The sequence below is a fragment of the Typopeltis vanoorti genome, chromosome 5 (assembly GCF_054136105.1).
Source record: "Typopeltis vanoorti isolate ZY-2024b chromosome 5, IOZ_Tvanoo_1.0, whole genome shotgun sequence".
NCBI classification, from domain to species: Eukaryota; Metazoa; Arthropoda; class Arachnida; order Uropygi; family Thelyphonidae; genus Typopeltis; species Typopeltis vanoorti.
The window spans coordinates 134,799,966-134,823,746 of record NC_143553.1 but is presented as its reverse complement, the minus strand read 5'-3'; the positions used below and the strand labels follow the sequence as shown (position 1 = coordinate 134,823,746).

General features: G+C 35.4%; 1 protein-coding gene across 4 annotated transcripts in view; it reads left to right on the top strand.

The window, feature by feature from the left end:
- Positions 1–23,781, top strand: part of LOC150106836 (uncharacterized) — a 203,157-nt gene that overhangs the window by 74,791 nt on the left and 104,585 nt on the right. For 2 of the 4 annotated variants that reach the window (XM_090393343.1, XM_090393345.1), the window contains exon 6: positions 9,692–9,790. The exons of 1 other annotated variant lie outside the window; for it this stretch is intronic. In XM_090393343.1, the coding sequence (XP_090249469.1) occupies positions 9,692–9,790 (99 nt within the window). The remainder of the gene's footprint in view (positions 1–9,691; positions 9,791–23,781) is intronic. One more of the 4 variants, XM_090393344.1, reaches the window with a different exon arrangement.

Below are 23,781 nucleotides of genomic sequence, written 5' to 3'. Positions count from 1 at the left end.
TCTCCAAGACGACCTTAACAACTACTGATTACACACAAACTGGCCTATAATTAGATACTTCCAGTCTTCTACTGCCCTTACAATGGCGATATCTCACCTTCCTTCCATTCCCTGGGCACCTTTTCTGCAGCCAGACTTTTATTGAAGAGCCAGGTTAACAGAGCTGTTAGTTCTTTAGCATATTCTCTCAAAACTCGTGGTGAAATACCATTCAGTCCCACAGCTTTACTGACATTCAGAATACTCAGTATTTGGAACACACTCTTCTCCTGCACCTCTAAACCTCGAACCTGCCCTATCCCTCTAGTATTAAAACCTTCTTCTCCAGGATGAAATACTCCAATAAAGTGCTCAATGAACAACTCCACTATGTCCTCTGCATCAGTCACTCTATTCCCATTTTCTTTGGATCTTAGTGCCAATCTCTTTGAGGAAGGCAAAACTATACCAGTTTTGCCTTCCTCATCATACTAGTCACTCTCCTGGCCTGTGTCTTATATTCTTCATGCATCTGCTCTCCACCCCTTTCCTTATATCGCTTCCATAACCTCTTTTTCACCTGCAGTTCTTATTTGATATTGTTTGTCATCCACTTTACACCAAATTGTGTCTGCTTCTTCACTCACGGAATACAGCTTACTATTGCTGCTAACAAACATTCCTTCATGATTTCCCAAGCACTTATGATATCCTGGCCTTCCAATTCTGCCTGCCATGGAACTGCCCCAAGTTGTTATCTAAGACTATTGTAATCACTTGCCTTATAATTCCATATATGTTCCCTTTTCTTTGATATTCCTGCATGTTCATCTTCCAAGTCAAAACCACATGGTCATTCTCTCCAACTGGTGGGAGAGATGTCATCTCAGTTATTATCAGCTCTTCTGATGCTATGACCAAATCCAAAACTCTTGTTTTGGATTTGGTCATAGCATCAGACCAAATCCAAAACAAGACCTTGTTCCCTCTATTACATGTTCCCTAAGACATTTGTCCCTCGAGAATTCTAGAAATTCTATCCCCTTATTACTACATGCATTTTTCTCTTCCTTATACTGCTATAGTTAAAATCTCCCATAACAATCATTCTTCTTGCGTTTGCAGCAACACCCTACTAAATATCCTGTCTTGGCCACTTCTACCCCACACCATATGCTTTCAAAACCATTAATGTCACTGCTTTCCAAAGCTGCCACTCTTAGAGGACATACGTCATCATTTATCATAAGCAGTACTCCACCACCATGTTTTCCTTTCCTATCCTGCCGAAAAAGGCTGTACCCTGCTACTTCAATTCCTGTTATTATATCATCTTCCGTCAACCATGTCTCCGAAATCCCAATAATCTTTGGCCAGACTGATGCTATCAGTGCCACCAGTTCATCTCCTTTATTTTGCACACTTCTGGCATTAGTATAAAGCATAAAAATGTCACTGCTTCTATACCTATCATTATCCCCTCTAGACCCCCACTGGACTCAGTGTTACCTGATGTCGTCCCCCTTTCCACAAGAGGCCACCCCTGCTACCATCCACACTGGGAATTCTAGTTTCCCTGCATTGACACATTGACTCATTCAAAAAATAGCAATCTCTCCAGATGCTTTCTTCCTTTGTCATTCAAATACAAGCAGTTTCTTGCATACAATTCTCTTCTGTCCTCAAATGCCCTCCAAGCATTCACATATTCCAATCCTCTCTTCTGACATTCTGGCTGTTATGCTATTCAATATTACTGCTCTTCTGCTCAGCTTGTCACTATCATACCTGGGCAACACACACACAATCTTTTCTCTCTGTTTTCTTTTGTACAACCTCAAGTAAGAATCTCAGATCTCTCACCGCTCGATTTACTTTGCCTCTCAAGTCATTCGTGCCCACCATCACAATCATTTCATCCATCCTTTCACCGCTCTTAATTGCTATAACCACACTTTCTATTGTCCCTCCAGGTAAACACTTCTCTGGCATCCTATCTTGCACACCACGGATCATTGAGTCTCCATACATCATACCTCTTACCACTTTGTTCCTTGATTGTTCACCTGCATCCCTCACTCTCCCCCCCCCCCCCTCTAACCCTTTCTCCTCTGTGTTCCCCAACTTATCTGCTGTCCTAGCATCACTCTATCCCTGGTTCCAGCACTCCCTCACATTTTTCTCATTTTCATTCTCTCCCTCTGACTGTTTCCATTCTTCCCCTCTTCTATCATTCCCATAACTCTCTCTCATTCCCTCTCTTCTCTATTCTCTCCTCTTGTATCACTCCCATACCTCTCTCATTCCCTCTCTTCTACGGCTCATATTCTTTCCTCTTCTATCATTCCCATACCTCTCTCTCATTCCCTCTCTCTACTGCTCCTCTTATTGTGGAGAATAGACTGAAAATAGGAGAAGGCAGGAATTAGGGAAAAGAAGTTATAGAATTCTAGAAGGATAATGAGAGATATTCTGCCCTAGGTAGCGTAATTGGATGTCATTGGTTTTGGTTTATTTGTTAAAGCTGAAAACAGTGGCTTTACAACCTTATAATAATTTCTGATAGAGCATGGGTTCAAATCTGTATAAGGCATGATGTCTGTAAAACCATCCATTTCAGAAGTTTGTTTTGTGAGTGCTAGACACTTTTTTTTTTTTAAACTGATTAAGCAGATTTAAGAGCATTATTGAATGAGAGTGGTAATTCAAATGAGCTAGAATGGATAATGGCCTGCAAAAAAGAATGCAGAATGATTGGAGGTGTATGAGTGCATGATAGTGATTTCAAAGCGAGGCATGGGTGTGAGAAAGGAGGTATGGCAGTAATAATAGAAAAAAAAATGAAGAGGTTTGGCACAATGTTAGAAATTTTGAGGCTGTGACAAGTTCTTCACAATACCAAATGGGAGTTAGAGAAATTCGAAAATTTTTGTGAGTTGCAGGACAAGTGAGAATGAATACAAGATAAGTTACAAAGGAAAAAAAAAGCAGATGGAAAAAGATATGCGAGGTACAGTGACTTCCTAATTAAGAATATAATAGAAGAATAAGCAATGAAAGTTTGCTTTCCATATATAAAGATTTGTGACATCACTAACACTATAAGCAAGTAGATGGATCAAGTGAGAAAACAAGATTGTACATTGATTGGAACAAATTATTTGAAAGGAGATAAGTATGCTATGAGAGAAGATATGAAAGCGTTACTGAATGAGGAAAAAAAAACAAAAAGAGCAAAAGAGTTGAGCTTGTGAGTTTGTTTGCTAAAGTATGATGTGACATGAGTGACTAAGATAAAAAGCTGTAATTGTAAATTGACACAATATGCACACTGCACGCATTATATTAATGTATCAAAGTGCTGCATTATATTAATATATGGGGTGATTTTGATTGTCATGTACTGCAGGATGGATTGCACTTAAACATATTTGGAGACAGTCTTGGAGATCAAGAGAGAGAGAAAGAGAGAAGGGGTGGGGATGTATTGTTTGGTTATAGTGGTTATGTAAATAGGGAAACTGATATATCAGAGTTACATGAGAGCCTAGATTAGATGAGAAATCTAAATTGTGACTGATGACAAAGAGAGTGGGGAATGACCCCAAGAATGGCAGAAATAATCTGTCAGAAAAGAAACTGATGACTGCAGGTGGAATAAGGAATTTGGTTGAGGAATTAGCTTGTGCTGTTTATTTGAACTGATGAGGTTTTAAGACTTACTTTAATACTCATCAGCATGGTGGATGGCTTGTCATGCATATTTACTAATGCCTAGGGCATCAGGAATAAAGGTGTTGAGTTGTTAACATTGGTAAGTGCAAAAGGATAAAAGTTATTAGCATTAGTGAGACCTGGTTGGAAAAAGAGAATATTATTAATGGAATGGAATGTGATAGGTATGGTGTATTCAGGGGTGAGGGGGGGGGGGGAAGATGAAGGGATAGAGAGAGAATTGTTAATTATTATTGATTGCATATGAATGGGTAATGAGATCCAACTGGAGTAGAAATTTCAAGTGCTGTTGATGGTATCAGCAATAATAATATTGACAGTGAGTGTCTGAAGCTGCTTGTCATGAAATAGGAGTTAATAGAACAAAATAACTAACTGGTTTGTACAGACCTGAATCATCTGAATATGGCTATTATTATGATTACATACAAACTTCATTGTTGAAAGGAGGGATATGGATTTGAGGGAGAAAAAGGCATGCAATTCAAGGGAGATAACTTACCATTTTTTAGGGGGTAACTTAACAATTCTTAGGTAACTCTAAAAAGAATTTTAGAGTTACCTAAGAATAACTATCTTAAGTGGCATGTGAAGGAAGAGACTCATTGCAGGAATGTTGGATCTAGTAAATGGCATTTCAGAATCTGTAAATGATGCAATAGTTGTTTTGTCTCCACTTGGAGAGAGAGAGAGAGAGAGGGAGAGAGTGATCATGCTTAACTTGGGAGGTGGTAGATTTTGTGAAAACTTTTCATTAAAAAGGGATATATATGTGGAACTATAAGGCAGGTAAATTATGATAAGCTGATAAAAAGCTTGAAGCAATGCATAAGAAGTAGTCCGAAGGAAGCTATAGCTAATAGCATCTCCATAGTTAAGAGAATAAATGACATGAGAATTAATTGAATGAATAACGCTTTAAAGCAAGAGCTTCATAAAAAGAGTAAAAAGAGGATGTTATGGATCCAATATTGTGAGAAGAGTGAGGAGATTCAGGTGAGTTATAAAGAGTAGGCCAGGAGACTGCCATTTCTTTGGCATTCTCTCATAACACATAGGCTGATATCACATCTAATTCTGTGGTTGTATTTGCATTGAGATTTCTTAATATCATAAACAATTCCATATCAGTCAGTACATTATCTCCACCGGGATGATATATCTACACCCTCACAAAGTAATTGCTGTAAATAACTGTTTCTTCTACTTCTGTTATCTTCCTGCCATCTGTATTCATTAAATTTATCTTTCCATAATCATTCTTCCTTTGACATGAAAGAACTCTGCGATTTCTTTTGGCCCTGCTTGGCTAATTTCTTCTCATAATCTGATTTTGTCTTCCTTATCATTCTAGTACACAATCATTAACATATAATCTTAAAATATATAAACAGAGAAATTGAAGAACATAGCAATATACATAAGTCAAAAGGAATGAATAATTATTATGAAAATTTATGGAAAGATATTGATTTTAATGCTCCTGGCATAATAAATAATAGTTAGAAATTAGAAAGTAAAAAATTAACTGAAATTCTCAAGGGTAAAAAGCAAACCTGGAAATTCTCAAGGGTAAAAAGCAAACCTGGAAATAATCGAGTAGAAAGGCTTATCTGTTGGCAAGTCATGGCAGTTTATATTTAATGATATAATTCACAACACAGTATAATAATAAAATATTTAATATTTATTTAAAATATTATTTATTTTCTTATTATACTGTGTTGTGAATTATACCATTAAATATAAATTGACCTGAAAATAATGGTATAAATAAGGAATTTTTTAACTACTATATTTGGCTTTGAAAGACATAAGTTGCTTAATCTGTTAAGTAAAATTTTTGAAATCAGGAATAACATCTGATAAATGGAGGAAATCCATTATGTTGCCTGTTGTGTTTAAATTATAGAGTAAGAATAAGTATTCGAATCTGGTACAAAGCAGAACTGAAAAGAAAAATAACTGTATTGAAAAATGTTTAGTAAAGAACAAAAGATTTAGAAAGGATCATTCATGTATTCATTTGCTCTTCCTTTGAAACAGTTAATTGAATAAACGAAGAGAATTAGAAAGAGAACATAAATACTCATATTCTATTCATAGCTTATTGAAAAGCCTTTGATCAAGTAAAAACAAAATAGTCTTTGAATTATCTTCACAGTTAATAAAATCAGTTGATAGTATATATATTTATGAGATATTAAAAGCATGGTAGTGTATAAATAACATAGGAATACAGAATCAAATTACTAACTAAATACATTATTATATGTAGATAATTAAGTCTTAATTGCTAATACAGAAGATGAACTAAGTTAGCTCTATACAACCTTAACAGGATCATTGCCAAATAATGGCATGAGAATATCTTCTGATAAAACAAAAGCTGTGGCATTTAAAGGAAGGGAATTAGTAAGAAGCAAAATAGTTCTAAATAACAAACCAATTGAAACATGTTGGAGAAGGCATATGACTGGGTTCTTCGGGATAAGCTTTGGCAAGTAGTACAGGAGTATGGAGTGGATGGCCAACTATTAGCTGCCATCAAGTCCCTGTATGAGTGCCCAGAGTTTTGTGTCAGGGTAAACAGCACAAAGTCTGAACCTTTCACAGTCTCTGTTGGCCTCCGCCAAGAGTGTGTTCTGTTACTCCTCCTTTTCATAATATTTATGGACTGGATTGATAGGCTCAGCCGAGGCAGTGAGTGTGTCAGAATTGGAAGATGTAGCATTGGATGTCTGCTTTTAGCAAATGACCTAGTTCTGCTTAGCTCTTCCACAGATGACCTCCAGCAGACCCTGGATAGGTTTGTAGCTGTTTATGCAGATGCCGTAATGAAGATCAGTGTGGCCAAAACTAAAACATTTGTGGTCTCAAAACAACCATCCCAGTGCACTCTACATGTAAGTGGAGTCCAAATGAGGCAGGTGGAGAAGTTTAAATACCTTGGGTCCATATTCACGAATGATGGAAAATGGGACGTAGAGCTAGATACTTGAATTGGCTTAGCAAGCTCAATATTGCAGGAGCTTGGTCGTTCGGTAGTATTGAAGCGGGAGTTAAGCCAGAAGGCAAAGCTGGCTGTCTTCAATACAGTCTATGTCCCTATCCTCACCTATGGTCATGAGAGTTGGGTAATGACCGAAAGAATGTGGACACGAATCCAAGCGGCTGAAATGAGGTTCCTTTGAGGGGTTGCGGGGCTGACAAGACTCGACAGAGTCAGAAGCTCTGCAATTCGGGAAACCCTCAATACTCAACTGCTGCTTCTCCGTGTTGAGAGATCACAGTTACGTTGGTACGGGCACCTGGTCAGAATGCCACAAGAGAGGCTCCCCTCAGCAGGCCCTCTTTGCCAAGCCACGTGAAAGGCCAAGGTGGGAGGCCATGTGAAAGGCCAAGGACTCGCTGGATAGATTATATCCAAAACCTTGGGTGGACACATTTGGGAATCCCACCAGAACACCTGAGCTTGGTGGCAGAGGATCGTGACCATTGGAAGTTCCTCTTGCAGCTGTTGCCCCCACAACCCAATTAGGAAAGGTGGGCCTTGAAGATGTATGTATGTATGTTGAAACATGTTAATACTTTTGTTTATCTTTGCCATGATAGTCAAGTTACATAAGTTAGATTGAAGAAACAAATCCAAAACATAAATGTAATAAATTCACCAAAATCATAGTCAGTCCCAAATGCTAATTTTAAATCATATTTAGTACAATATATCCTATCCTTCTCATCCATTCTAGGATAGGTTGAGTCCCCCTCCTAATGAGGGGATTACTGGCGTATTAATGTAGCCGGTTCACCACTCCTCTTCTGCATCCCCCCTAAGGGCGATATTCATGACTGTATCTTTGTGTGTTCATGGGTCCAGTTTGCCTGCTTGTGGGATGGAAAACCCCAAATAAACTGAGAGGAAAAACCCTGCTGTCCACTTCCAAGACCAGCTAACTTGGCTATGGCTGAGGAAGATCTTTAAGCTCCTCATGTCGTCGACAGGAATCGAACCTAGGACACTCCTTCCCAGGCATATGGTTGCGAAGCGCATAGCCATAGGCTTAGAATATTCAGCATTTTAGCTAAGCCTGTTATATTATATGGAAGTGAAACATGGACAGTGAAAAAAAATAGAACCAACAAAGAATAACATCAGCAGAAATGGCATTTTTGAGAATGGTAGGTGTAGGTTGCATTAAACTAGATAAGAAACATAAATTTTACAAGAACAACTACAACAGGAATCACAAACAATAGATAATTATAGAAACAAATGGATTCAACGTGTAAATAGAATGTTCAAATAGACTACCCTCTCCCCCCAAATAAAGGGAAAAGAAATAGAGAAAACACCTTAAAAATATTATTATTATCATCATTATACAGGCACCTCTATCAGGCACCACTTTCTCAGCCAATGGCTACCCCCCTAAAAAAAATCCAAAAAATATTAGAACCTACAAACCGCAGATCCCCCCCCCCCCCCCACACACACACAACAAAGATTACTCTAAATCCATCACCATTCTTTACATCCGAGGCACCTCGGAAAAGATTACTAAAATCTTAAAAAAGCATGACCTGATCTCCTGTTACAAACCTTACAGAAAATTGGCATCCCTTATCCGCTCCACTAAAGACCAACCACTTCCCCTAGACCTACCTGGTGTTTACCGGGTCCCTTGCAGTTGTAAACTGTCTTACTTTGGCCAAACAGGCAGGACAGCGAATATCAGAATTTCGGAACACAAGGACTACATCCGTTTTCACAAATACGGTCATTCTGGGCTTGCGGACCATGCTCTGGATACACGCCACAGAATACAGTGGAAGAAAGCTACAGTGATACACCGTAGCAAATACAAAATTGAAAGACTCTTTATGGAATCAGCCTCAGCCCTAAGAAATTCTCCAAACCTCAACAAATTTGGTTGTATGCGACTGCTCCAAATTTGGGAGGCCTACATCTGCAGACCTTCAGCCCAACGGCCAAGAACACCTACTTAGCCCACTAGAGAGCACCATCAGGACTGTTAGGAGAACAATAGCTTCATCTCTTCATTCCCAGTTTCTGTGTTGTAGTGCCTACGTGCACATAACTTTTTTGTAAGTTCCTTTAGAAAATGGCAATGTGACGTTGCCGAAATATCGGAAAGTATTTATTAAAGTTTAATTTAATTTATATCCTTAACTATGTTGTTCTATTCCTTAAGTGTTTTAATAATTCTTCAAATGTTCTTTGACCATTTCCCATGTAATATTAACATCCTTCCTTTGTAGTTCTGCATATGTCCCTTCTTAACTGAAAATTCCAAATGCTTAGCTCTCTTTTCATCTCTTCTAGCTGTTTTCCAATTTGTTCACTTTTAATATAGTTTTGTCATTGATACCATCTGTGGTCTCCAATTTGTGCTCAATTGTCAAAACTGAAAATTCCAAATACTTAGGTCTCTTTTCATATCTTCTAGCTGTTTTTCCAATTTGTTCACTATTAATATAGTTTTGTCACTGATACCATCTGTGGTCTCCAATTGGTGCTCAAATGTTTTATTTCTAAACAAGTTCTCAGATCCATTGGTTTGAACTGAAGATTGAACTGAACATAAAAACTGAAGATATTTTAGATGTCTGGAGTGATTACTTTGAAAAAGTATTAATTTTGTATACTACTAGTCTTGTTGAGTTTCACTGATTTTTTGCTTGTTCCATATATGGTTAATCAACTGGCTCTTGGCCCTACTTGCTCCTTACTTATTTTGTTATCTATTTCCATATTGAATTTGCCACTTCATTCAGTTTGTACCTAAATTAACTATTTAGGTACAAACTGACATTTGTACCTAAATAGTTAATGTTTCCATTTTCCATACTATTACATTGCATAATGTGCTTCACAACAACTGTTTGTAAATTATAAATATTTATAAAACATTTATTGCACGAATAAATTTTATTATTTTTTCCATTTTTCAAGGGAACTTTAACTTGTTAAATATAGATAAACCTAACCTTGCATCTTTGCCACCAAAGAGTCCAGGAAGGAAAGTTAGGCATGTGACAAATACTCAAGAAAGTAAGAGAAATTTTTTTCAAACTATTTGATTAAGTGTTAAAATAAATAAAAAAATATTTTTTTTTTTTCAGAAAGCTAACATAGCATATCTTAAAAATCATGAAATGTCTAGCATGCATAATCATTTTTATGAAGCCTAACAAGTAGCATTTATGATAGTTGCCATTCATAAAAAATTGTGTTTACCCTAAACTTCTGAAGTTTGATAAATCACTCCATTGTAAGGTCACTGTTATTATGGTGCCATGTCATTCAGAAAAGCTTTGCTTAATTTTACATTAGATAAAATACATAATTCATGCTCTCATACTTTGTAACACATTTTGATACATGACTCTTAGTATAGCAAACTCATGGCAGTGACAGGAATAGTTTGTTATAGTGAATTTCTCTTATCATTTGGCTCTGGATCTTTAGTCAGGACTTTTCAGTAATTTGTTAGATTAAGTGAGTTTGTTATTACAGTATCTGTGTGTGAAGGCTTAAGTGTGTGAGGAAATCATGTTGGTGATTTAATAGAGTATTAACAGCACTGGGCAAGGATTTAAAAACTATTTTTTAATTCTTCCAATATTTTTTCATCTCAGTCACGGAGACATCTTCAGGGAGAACAAATGAACACTTGTAACACAAAGGCAATACAAAACTAAATGAACCACGTGTACATAAGACTCGAGTCGTAACCAGGTGGGGGTGCCCTCTGTAGGAGGCCTACGTTGTAAACTGGGATCTCAGAGGATTAATGTTTCACAAATTTTGGGAAGTTTCTTGCATCCATATTTATTTATTTTAGGATGATTTCTGAGGGAAGCTGCAGATTCCAAAAACAGTCTTTCTTTTCTAAGTTTGCTGTGTGCTTCTCTATGCAGATGGTAGTTGATCTACTATATGGACAGATAGGTAGATTTTTTTTTTTTTTTTTTACCCCTGTACAGGGGTGAAAAACATCCAAGACAACTTAGCTTATGACAAAAAAAATAAAAAAAATAAAAATAAAAAAGTCATAAGAGGACTTCAGATATCACTTTTAACTTTAAATATCACATCTCTCCTAGGTAACGAAATGGTCTCTCTAGAAAGCTTCTTTTTCATTTGGTTACAAAGTAAATTATGATAGACAAGAAATTATATTCTTGTTTTAATCCTTTAAATAAATAAACAAAGTTTGCACATGAAGTATCTTCATGATAAGGCTGGCTTCTTGTATATAGGCTGTTGACTTCATATCAGTTGCTTTAGCATCCCATAATGCACAGCAAAATGTGCTGCAAAGGATATCATAAAAGTAAAGTATAATAAATGCGACATAAAAACTGATGATATTTTGGATGTCTGGAGTGATTACTTTGAAAAAGTATTAAATGAGATAAAGAGTGACAGAACAGTGGTTAAAAATATCCAGGAGGAATGCAGTCATGAATACATTTCAGCAGTAGAGGTAGAAAAAGCTGTTAGAAATCCCAGATGTAGAAAGCCAGATGGGATGGATGGATAATATTTGACCAACAATTCACAAACATGGAGATACAAAAGTTTAACAGTGGCTACAGTGCATAATTCACAAAGCCTGTTCAGAATGTTGAATTCTGGATGATTGGAGTATATCTCTCCTAGGTGTACATCTTCAAAAAAAAAAAAAAGAGGGGGATGAAACTGAGATTTATGGAGGAATTTCTAACTGATGTTCCAGGTAAGATTTATATAAGATATTTTTTCCTTTCTTTCATAGTTACATGATGATCAGCATTCATTATAATAAATTATGACGATGATTACCACTTTTGAGTAATAACTTCAGTTTAATATAAACCAAAATAATCACCCAATCATCTAGAGCAGTGCTTCCCAAACTTCTGGATGTCACGGCCACCTTTGCAAAAATTAAAATATTTCACAGCCCCCCCTCGAAAAAGAATCGTAATAGAGAGATATATTATTATAATATTTATTGTATTTATATTCAATACAAAACATACACAGCGAATATTGCAAAAATCAAATGCATGTATTACATTTTTTGCCTCTTACCGTTTGGTTCTGAAGATGATGCGGGCTGTTCTGGTAAAATATGAATTACTGTCCTTTTTTTTTGAGTCTGTTTCTGCTTCTTCTTATTGTTTGCGGGAATTTTTTTTTTTTTTTTATCAGCCACTTATCCATCTCAGGGTTTAATTTTTTAACATAGAATAGATCAAATAATATCACCGCTTACCGATACTGGCACACCACAGACTGATAACATAAAATTAGTGAATATTACCTGAATAAGGGAATCCCCAGACCAGGAACATTTTTCTCTTTTGTGACTTTTCTCCCTTTAAGGTAATTAAGCCTAATGCGAAACAGACAGCAAAGGCAGGTTATTAAAACGTGCATATGATTGGTGCGGTATTAACAAAAGATCGCACAACCGAAAGATAAAAGCATAGCTGACAATTGAGTTGAAATGCTAACTCTCTTCAACTGAATTCCATATGTGAAACTGCCATAACATTCATTTTATATATATATATATATATATATATATATATATATATATTACTTAGTTTTAACACTTTTATGAATTTTAACACGTTCGGTTGAATTTTATTGCTGCCTTGGGAAATCGAACTCACACACATCTAATTAATTACAATAGTTTTTAGTTAGATACTGTGTTTTCCCATGCAACATATGGTTTTGTTTCAGTCTATACAGCATAGTTTCTGTATGAGGGGACATGTGATTCATTAATTAGTGTGTTTTATCCCAGTTGTCTCTAATTGCACTATTTGTTGAGAAATATATTACACAGACTCCTCATACCTTATTCACTGGCATAATAAAAGTACTTGTTTTTATTGCCTCTGCAGTATAGCGGCTGTTAGGGAGGGCGTGTTGTTTACCACTGCAATCTCCCCACATGAACTTGTTTAAGCTTTTTTTCATGTGTGAAGTATATGCGAAACTTTTATTGGTAACAGAAAACTAGCTCGGATGACAGTGATAATATAAAACGAGTTTTGATATGTATATAAAGTCAATATCAACAGTCCCTGATTACGAACACATGATGAAAGGGACAGGAAGATTTGGAGCTTCCCTGGAGAGCAATCGAAGTAAATACGATTAACCACTGCTTTGAAATGAAGCATATGAATAAGCAACATTTACTAATATTCATTAAGTGCCGAAATACGAAGCAAAGTTTGTGAACCAACACCAATGTGTGAATTTTTCCATTAAAATATAAAAAATAACAAAAAAGAAATAATAAATAATAAAAGTTAAATACGTTTCTTTTAAAATAAAAAAAAATCTGCTTAGTCTTAAAACATTTTAAATTTGTTTTCATTATTTCACAGCCCCCTCAACAAAACCTATGGCCCTCCAGGGGGCCGCGGCCCACAGTTTGGGAAGCGCTGATCTAGAGTATGTATATATGTGTAAAAAAAAATACGCATAGTAAGCTAAAGACACAATAATTTGGTCAACTTAAAAATATTAGCCTGACCACTGGTGAAAAAAAAAAAAAAAAAATAAATAAATAAAAGGAGAGGGGGGGGTATCCTTGGAGGGGTTGAACCTGTTTTTTAATTTTGTAGGTGGTTTAAAAGTAGCAAGCCTATTTGTTTTATCTGATATCCCTTTAATGTATGGAAAAGCTATGGTTTTGCTGTAGGAGAGTGGTCTAAAACGTTCTTGGTCTAAATGAAAAAACGAATTTATAATTTCAAAATTATTTTTATTTTTCAACATAATCTCCCTTAAGACTAATACATTTATTCTAGCGATGCTCCAGTGCAATTATCCCGTCTCTGTGAAATACCCCTCTACAGCTGCAATCACCTCTTGAAGAAAAATGCTGACCAGCAAGGAAGATTTTTAGTTTTGGGAAGAGATAGAAGTCAAAGGGAGCCAAATCTGGGGAATTGGGTGGATGTTCCAACAATTCATAGTGCAGATCCCTTAATTTTCCTATTGCCAAAACACCTTTGAAGGCAGGTGCATTGTCCTGATGAAAGATGATTTTTTTTTTTTTTTTTTTTTTTTGTTTTGCAGACCAGGTCTTTTCTCAAGAATTTTTTCTCTTAGTTTGGTTAAAATATCAGAATAATATTCCCTGGTTATTGTTTTACCCTTTTCAAGATAATTAATAAACAAATTAATTTTGTTTATTAATTATCTTGTATATATTAATAAATATATATTAATTATATATTTAAACATTGATTCCATGACCTTTCCTGCTGATGGAACTGACTTTGTCTTCTTTGGCACTGAACAACCGGCTTCTGTCCACTGTTTTGACTGCTGTTTTTGGATTCTGGTGTGTAATAGTGAATCCAAGTCTCATCCATAGTGATAAATCGACACACAAAATCAGTTTTATTCTTGTTAAAACGCTCCAAGCACTGTTCAGAGATTTTTATGCGAGTGCGTTTTTGATCTGCTGTGAGCAAGCATGGCACCCATCTTACACAAAGCTTTTTCATTTGCAATTCTTCATGCAAAATATATCCTACATGTTCTTTTGAAATGCCTATAGTCTCAGCAATTTCATGCACTTTGACTCGCTGGTCATCCAATATCATATCATGCACTTGATCAATGATTTCTGGTATTGTTACACTTTTTGGATGTCCTTCACGTGGATCATCTTCAGGGCTTGTATGGCCAGGTTTAAACTTGGAAGCCCATTTCTTAATTTTCGAAAACGAAGGAGAAGAGTGCCCATAAACTTTTATGAACTTCAAATGAATGTCTTGGCGTTAAACCTTCTTTTACAAAGAATTTTATAACCGTACGATACTCAATTTTATCCATTTCAAGGGATACAGATAACACTTTTGCTTCAGATAGCTGTATAAAAAACTACTTGATAGAATGACTTGCAATTTCATATGGATGCCTATGACAGATGTACCAACTTAGAAAAAAAAAAAAATCTTGCCGATAGTGTTGCCATCTATGGTAGAGGCCAAGGACTTTTCAGATCACTCTCGTATGTTATTTCCATTTTTAGATGTAGTTTTCTGAAGAATTTTATCAATGGTATTTTTGCTATAGCCATTGTTTATAAACATATTGCTAATATTTTTATAAACAAGGCAAATTGCTATAGCTCTGTTTCTGAGGTTGCTAATGATCTTGAGTTTTTGTGTAGGGTGGTGGTAAGAGTTGGCATGTATGTATTGGCCAGTGTATCTCACAGTAGACAGTGAAGGATAGACTGACTGAGGGAAGATGAGTAACAAGTCTTTTTTTTCCCACAATAGTTCAGTCCAATATTGCAAATTAGTATGGCTCTAGCTTACTATGTGTATCGTAATGTAGCATGTTCATTTGTATATGTATGTATACTCCAGATGATGACATTGACAATGAGGGTTGAACATTGGATGATCATATTGGTTTATATTAAATTTAAGTTAGTTTCCATAATTTATTATAATGAATGCTAACAACTACTATGTTTGAGTAATAACTTCAATTTAATATAGACCGTAACTGTGAAAGAAAGGATTCTCATAAGCCATGGAGATCTAACTCACAAGTGGTGCAAACGTTATATTAAGCTAAAGATATATGTTTTGCTTTTGATCAGTCAGCTGACTTTTTTAAAAAAAGAGTGGAGACAGCAATCTTATTCCTAACTACATTAATCAGCTGATAAAAAGTAATTTATTGTGGCTAAAGCACTCCAGATCCATGCCTGCACAATTAACAATGAATTTAAAATCTGAACTCTGTAGTTATATAAATCCTGATAATTGGAATGTGGGTGAAAGGATCACTGACATCTAAGCTAAATATATTGTGGAAACTAATAAAAAAAGTTTATAGTTAAATTTCATAGACTGAAACAATGATGAGATTTGAACAGCCATCATACAAACCAATCAGGATATCTCTTCCCAGTGAATAACTCTTGGAGAGCCAACCACATGAATAGTACCCAACCCCCTGCAAGTAACTGTCATTTGATCAACATGTCGATTTACACCCTGAATTACAGAGAACTTTCTCTACTTAATATATGCATAAACATCACGGTAGCACTTAGAACTTTTAATAATAAACTGGATGTTATATACCATATTGAAATGGGCATTTAATTTCTTCCAACTAATACAGCTGGTAAAATTCATTTAGAAACTTATAACCAGTGCCGGCTCTAGGGGTCCTGGCACCCCAATGCAAATTTAAGTCGAGGCTCTTTACCTTTTTTTTAAAAAAAATGTAGTTAAAATTTAAAGGTTAAAAACTTAAAACACATATTTTTAGGTAAAGTCTTGTACTTTAAAAAGTACATTTATTAACAACACAGCGAAAATCACAAACATACAAAATGCAGACTAGAATTACAGATATGTAAGTTGCCGATTATTAGGCTATAAGCTATTATAACTAGAGATGTACAAACCAGAAAAATGGCATAATGATAAAATAATTTAATTTTTAATGGAAAAATAAATGTATGAAAAAATGCAAGTATTTAAAAGTTTATTTTTCTTGATTGGGAAAAGCAAATCATCGAAAATTTCACTTGTTTCTAGTTTCTCGCAAATATCACCTTCTGTTGCGATCATTGACAGTCCAACCAGTCTTTCCTGTGACTGTTTTAATTAGCTCTTAATTCAGTCTTGAAAATGATTGCTTGCTACTGAAACTGGAAGTGTTTCAATACATTAATAATGATGCTATCTATTAATTGCAATATTTTCTGTGGGTCTAAGTTGTCACTATCCTCTGTAATGTCGTTTAGAATTTGTATTTTGTAGATGATGAAAGTAGTTGCGGTTATTATTATTAATTTGAAATGTTATGAAATGTTATTATTATTATTACTTGACGCCTCCAAAGACTCATCGAGGGAGAGCACCTACTTCACAATAATAATAATAACATTTCAGTATATAATTTGGTTAATGAAAAGTATAAGGGTATCATTAAAGTAATAATAACATCCAACAAAATTCTTGGAAACAGCAACAAAAAAGACTTGAAAAAATGGATTACCCCTGAAACTGAAAAATATATAGATGAAAGAAATAAAGCAAGGAAACTCTACTGCTTAAACAGGAATGAAATAAATAAAGATAAACTAGACATTTTAAATAACAAGGTCAATGAACTAATGATCAGAGACAAAGAAAATCAAATAAATAAATACTGCGAGGAACTTGAAAATTATAATACAACTAGAAATAATAATACTAGAAACACTTTTCAAATGATAAATTATATCTGTCATCATAAAACAAAAAAGAATTGGAAATATTGTCACACATGACAAAAACAGTAGACAGCTACTTAACAGCTGGATTTCTAAAAAAACGATGTACAGTGGAACAAATACATTGTATCAGAAGAGTCATAGAAGGTTCACATGATAAAAACTTACTACTCATTTTAACCTTTATAGAGTTCAAAAAACTTTTGACTCCATTAATAGAGAAGCAATATTTAATATACTCAGCTTCTATGGTCTACCCTCAAAACTCATACAAGCAATCTCAGCGCCTTATAAAGATTATAATGCTACAGTAATCTTTAAAACAGAAACATCTGAATCCTTTCTGGTGACAACAGGAGTCCTTCAAGGTGATGTACTAGCACTTTATTTGTTTTTAGTATACTTGGACTACATCTTCCGGACCATCAACCCAGAAGATCTTGGTTTTAACATTAGAACATCCACCCACACCATGCAAATAACTGATCTTAGCTTTGCTGACTATGTTGTACTTAATGATACAGAACCAACAAATGCACAAAAAACATTTCAGTCTACTAGAGGCACAGGCTAAACTTATTGGTCTGCAGATCAACATCCAAAAGTCCAAAGTATTCTCAATAGGTTGTGAAAACTTTATACTGCATATCAACAATAAATCCTTAGAAAGAGTAAAGGACTTTTAATACCTTGGATCGTTCATAAGCAATACAGAAAATGATATTAGAAAACGTAAACAGCTAGCTTTAGTCTTCCATAACAAACTCCTCCCCATCTGGAAATCATCATCATCATCATCATCAAATTCCTGCCATGTACCCTCAAGGGGTGTACAGGATATGACAGTACTACATGAAAAAATTACAATATTACTAACTTCCTATCTACAATTTTCCTCCAAATCAGTCTGTTACTTGTCAAGACAACAACATTATCAGATCTTATATTTCTATCGTCTAAGGCACTTTGTACTGTATCAATCCACCTATATCTTGGTCTTCCTCTGGGTCGTTTTCCTGCCAACCTGGCAGAGAACACTTGTTTTGCTAATCTTTCCTCTCCCATTCTATTTAAGTGACCATACCATCTGAGATTAGCTCTGCTAACGCATTCCTGGATGCTGACAATGTCAAGTTCTTTCCTAATATCCTCATTTTTAATATGATATTGCCATTGATGCCATCTGTTCACGCCTCTAATCTTTCTTAGGACTCTCATATCTGCGGTCTCTAGTCTTTGGTCAAGTGTTTTACTTCTGACCCAGCTCTCAGATCCATAAGTTAAAATTGGTTTGAACACAGTCTTGTATACAGCTAATTTAGTGTTCCGACTAATTTCTTTCTTATTCCATATGAATTTATTCAACTGACTTCCCACCATACCAGCTTTGCTGATTCTGTTGTCTATTTCTATATTTAGTTTACCATCTTCAGTAAAAATTGTGCCTAAGTAGCTGAAATGTTTTACTTGTTCCACAGGTTCTCCATTCACAACACAGTTGACATTTTCAATGATTCTGCCTATTTTCATTGTCTTTGTCTTTTTATTGCTGACCTTCATACCATATCTATTACAACAGCTATTCAATTTAGTCAGAGAATCTTGCAGACTTGTAGCAGATTTATTTAGAAGTATAACATCATCCGCATAAAGCAAAGAGCTGACATTAACATCTCCAATTTTGATATCAGGTTTAATACCACATTCCTTCATAATGTGATCCATATAGATAATGAATAACAGAGGGGATAATGTACATCCTTGTCTCACACCAGATTTAACATTAAACCATCTTCCTGTACTTCCTTCAATTCTAACTGCTGACTTACAACTCAAATAAAGACTAAGTATTGCTTGATATAATGCTCCATTGACATCATATAACTGCAGCGTATTGAATAGCTTCTCTCTTGGCACCTTGTCATATGCCTTTTCCAAATCGACAAAACTTAAATACAGATCTTTGTTATATTCCCATGCTTTCTCGACTATTTGTCGTAAAGTGAAGATCTGATCCTGACAGCCTCTATTTGGCCTGAATCCAGCTTGTTCTTCACCAAGCTTTTCCTCCACAATTCTTCTCAACCGTTTCTCAAGTATACTTGCATAGATCTTGCCAGGAACACTCAGTAGGGAAATACCTCTGTAATTCTCACATTCGGTTTTATTTCCCTTTTTATATATGGGTACTATGAGAGCTCTACTCCAATCATCGGGAATTCGTCCCTCTGTCCAGGCTTTCTGAACCATGCAGTGCAGCCACTGTAAGACTCTTATACCACCATACTTCAGCATTTCTGGTCGAATATCATCTACTCCTGCTGCCTTTCCACATTTCAAGCCTTTGATGGCTTTTTCTACTTCAAGTATGGATATGTATTCCTGACTGCATGCCTGGTCAGTGTTTTTTATCACTGTGCTGTCATCACTGCTTGTTTCATTTAGCAGTTTTTCAAAGTAATTACTCCATACGTCAAGAATATCTTTTTCTCCTGTTTTCATTTCACCTTTATCATCTCTAATTCCTTTTACAGCACTCTTTCCTCCATTCCTAAGCTTCTTCAACAACCTCCAGAATATTTTGCCACCTTCTTGATATTTATTTTCTATATTCTTATTCTTGCCAAAGTCCTCCCATGACTTTTGTTTAGCTAGTTTTACACACTGTTTAGCTTTCTTACATTTGTCTCTGTATTCTGTAAGAGTAAAAGCTGACTTATTTGCCAGGAACTTTTGATATGCTTTCTTCTTTTCCTTCACTGCCTCTTTAACTTCCTGTGTCCACCAGGGAGTTCTGATTTTTTTATCTTTGCACACAACCTCACCACATGCCTCTCTGGCAGAATCAATCAATGTTTCCTTCAGAGTTTGCCACTGAATCTCCAAGGTTTGATTCCTGTTCTCAAACTCTTTCATTTTCTTTTCAATAATATTTCTGTATTTTAGTCTACAGTTCACATCTGAGAGCTGCTCAACTTTTATTCGCTTTAAAACTTTCTTACATGTTATTCTTTTCAATATGGAATTCAATTTTATCCTGCTCACGACTAAATAGTGATCACTTCCAATTTCAAATCCTCTGTACACTCTGGTGTCCTGCACCAGGGAGAAAACATCACTATCAACAATAACATAGTCAATGAGACTTTTCTTATTCCTAGCCTCTTCTCTCCATGTGAATTTGTGCACATTTTTATGTTGGAACATGGTGTTAGTAATAACCAGTCCATGTCCTGAGCAGAAATCCAACAGATATTTGCCATTATTATTAGCTTTGCTCTTTTCTCCAAATTTTCCCAAAATATTTTTGTATGTCTCACAATCATTTCCTACTCTACTATTTAGATCCCCAACAAGGACCAACTTTTCCTTTTTCATTGTGTCAGTTGCTTTTTCTAAAGCCTCAAAAAATTCCTCCACTTCTACCTTAGTAGAACCTTCTGTGGGACCATAGGCACAAATAAGTCTCATTGTCCAGTTCCCCATTCTCATATTTGCCCACATTACTCTACTTGAGACTGACTGCCATTCAAGAAGATTAGCCTCGTATTTTGTGTTGAATACTATGGCTACTCCTTCTTTTCCTTGATTGTCATTGCCTGAATATAACATTTTGTATTTATTGCTCAGAAAGATCTCACCAGTTTTGGTCTTTTTTGTTTCAGTCACCCCTATTATGTCGATCTGGTACTTATCTAATTCCTCAGCTAGCTCCATTTCTTTGCCATTCAGGCTTCTTACGTTGATAGTACCGATCTTTAACTCTGGTGATGTTGAGTTGGGGTTTGTTTTCAGATTTGTTCCAGTAGCTGACTTTTCGCTGTTCGCCCTGGTTCCCTGGCAAAAACAACGGGGGCCTTGTTTAACCGGGCGACGCCCCAGCCGGCATGAAATTTTGTCATGTTGTACCATCATTTTTATTTTGGTTTAACCAATAAGAATACAATTTGGTCGGCTAAATCCCAAATTGCCAGCCCATCCTCGTTCGTTCAGTATCAAAGCAGATACCCAACAGGGTGCACCACGAGAAGGTGAGGATTGGACATTAGGTCAGAAGCCCTGGTCGGTTCTCCGCATTCCTTTAAAGGCTATGTGGAGGTCTCCTCTCAGTTATACAGCTTTGACCCTTAAGCACCCCATCTGGAAATCATCATAATATCATTAAAGGCAAAATTAAAACTATACCATGCAACAAGTAGATCCATCGTCTTGCATGGTTCTCAAACCTGGACAATAAGCCCAAAAAAAAACTACAGATCTAATTAACTCCTTTGGAACTACATGTCTCAGACTGATCCTTGGATATGCTTGAATGAACCGTGTCACTAACTCTGCTATGCTAAATCTGGCTAAGCAAGAACCACTTGTTAATATAGTCAAAAAACTACAACTCGGATGGCTTGGGCATCAACTCAGACATCCTGAAGTCTCACCCTTTTTTGGAATCCGTCATTCTGTACAAACCAGAAGATGTACAGTTCAGCCTACCATTAGTAGGCTGAACTGTAAAACTCCATCTGACATCTACCAGTTAGCTCAAGATAGAGAGAGAGAGATTTGGAAGAATAATTTGCAATATTTAATTTTTAATATAAATCTCTTTTCCCTTTTCACATTGTATCATATTGTGAATAAACTATGATGATGATGATAATTCGGTGGCACAAATATCCTTTTCTTTAGCATCGGTCAGCTCAACTTGTAAATCATTACAGTGTTTTTCTAAACTGTTTTCCTCATCCATATTAGAAATTTCCTTGAAACTGGATAAAAGCTGAAATATGTTAAAGTGACTTGTCAAGGGATCAAATCTTTCAGCCAAAGAATTAATAATAGTGTCCACAATTGGAAGAAAAAAAATCTGACTTTAAAGTTAGATTGCAGATCCACTGATGCTTAGACTGAACATTTATAACAGAATAATCTCTTCTTACATCTGTGTAATGTACTGCTTTTGAAATTAGGAGAAATTTCTAAATCTAATGGCAACTCTTTTGCCGATTCAGGTATAGCATTAAAATTTTGATCCAATCTAAATACTTCAGTAAAGTCGATTACATTATTTAGGGCTTTTATAGATTCACTTAAATTTGTGTTTGGATTTTGAAGCATTTTACTCACTACATTGATTCTTACATAAAATTCATACCAGATTATAAGTGAACACAAAAATCCATAACCTTTAATTTTCAAAGCTAATGTTTTTGCTTCATATTTTGTGCTATTGTTGTCAATTTGAATATTATCATAAATTTCCACAAAATAATCTAAAACTTCTCCAGTATTATATTTAAGCGAAGGAAGAGCGTCAATCCTTGCTTCCCATCTAGTATCAGATAAAGTTTTAAGTGCAATTTTGGTGTACTTTTTCAGTACATCCCATCCTTTAGTCAAAGCACTAATGAAATTGTAAATTTCTTGTATAGTGCTAAAAAAACTCACTATTTTAGTATTAATATTTAGTATTAATATTTTTAGTGTGTGCTGCTCACGGGACAAACAGTGCTCGAGGGTTAATATTCGATGTCTCTGAACACCGCTTTTCTTTTTCTCTGTTTTTCTTGCATGTTTGCCCAGTTATCGTATCCTTGTCTCTGCAAATTTTTAATATCTAAATTTAAATCTTTTAATTTATCTAAGATGTATGTTGATAAACCTTCAGATTTTTTGAGAAATTTAGTTAGCTGACCTTTCCGTATCTCTTTTTCAAGTTCTTTTGCTGCTTTTATTTTTTTATTTGTAGCTCCAGATAACTCTTTTTTCATCTCCATTATGCCCAAATTTATTCTGAAGTAAAAAAATCTATTGAACAAAAAATTCGGTAAAACAAAAAATAAATGTAAAAAAATGAAAATAAATGCTTAAAGAAATGCATAAATTTTTCTCTGATTTGTAAAGTCTTAGGTTAAATTTTGAATCTACTTATGTCAGCATGAATTAACTACACATTCACTGTGTGTTTAGCAATCCACAGTTCAATTATTTATTTGCAAACAACATCTGTTCCACAAAAAATACCCAAATGTCACTTTGTAATAGAGGTTAAGCCAGATATACGTGCATGCCTCACGTCCTAACTGACGAATACGCACTGATCACGCCCTTAACACATTAAGTGCATTCATGATGGAGAACCTCTAGAATAAGTAAAACATAACCAATTTTCAGTTATTTATGCAATTTTTAGTGAAGATGGCACATTAAATTTGGAAACAGATAATAAAATAAATAGTTGGAAAGATGAGAACCACTTGAATATTTATATGGAATAATGAGAAATTAGCTAAAACACTAAACTAGAAGTATATAAGACAGTATTCAAACCAATTTTAATTTATCTCATACTCTAATTCATCAAGAGTAGAATTCAACATAGCTGCCATCAGTGGAAGAAGCCTCGGCCAGCCTGGCTGGCCAAGTGGTTAGCGTGTCCGCTCTCCAGTCAAGAGGCTGTGGGTTCGAATCCCGACGTGGGCATGGATGTTTTGTGATTGTCTATGGAAATACTAGTGGTGATGGTCAGCAGTAGATGGCATTGGTGTTGCTGTGGTCAGTTGGTGGATTGTGAGTGGTGGAAGCAGAGTTGTAGCGTAGATGCCCTCCCTCGATGAGTTTTTGGACTCCCTGGAGATGACAAACATTAATAATAATAATACATATATATATAACTGGATGAAGAATTAGAAAAGCACCACATTGACATAATTGGTGATACTGAAACAAGACAAAAACAAGTGAAATTCTTCTAATTAAATAGCAACTTCAAGATATT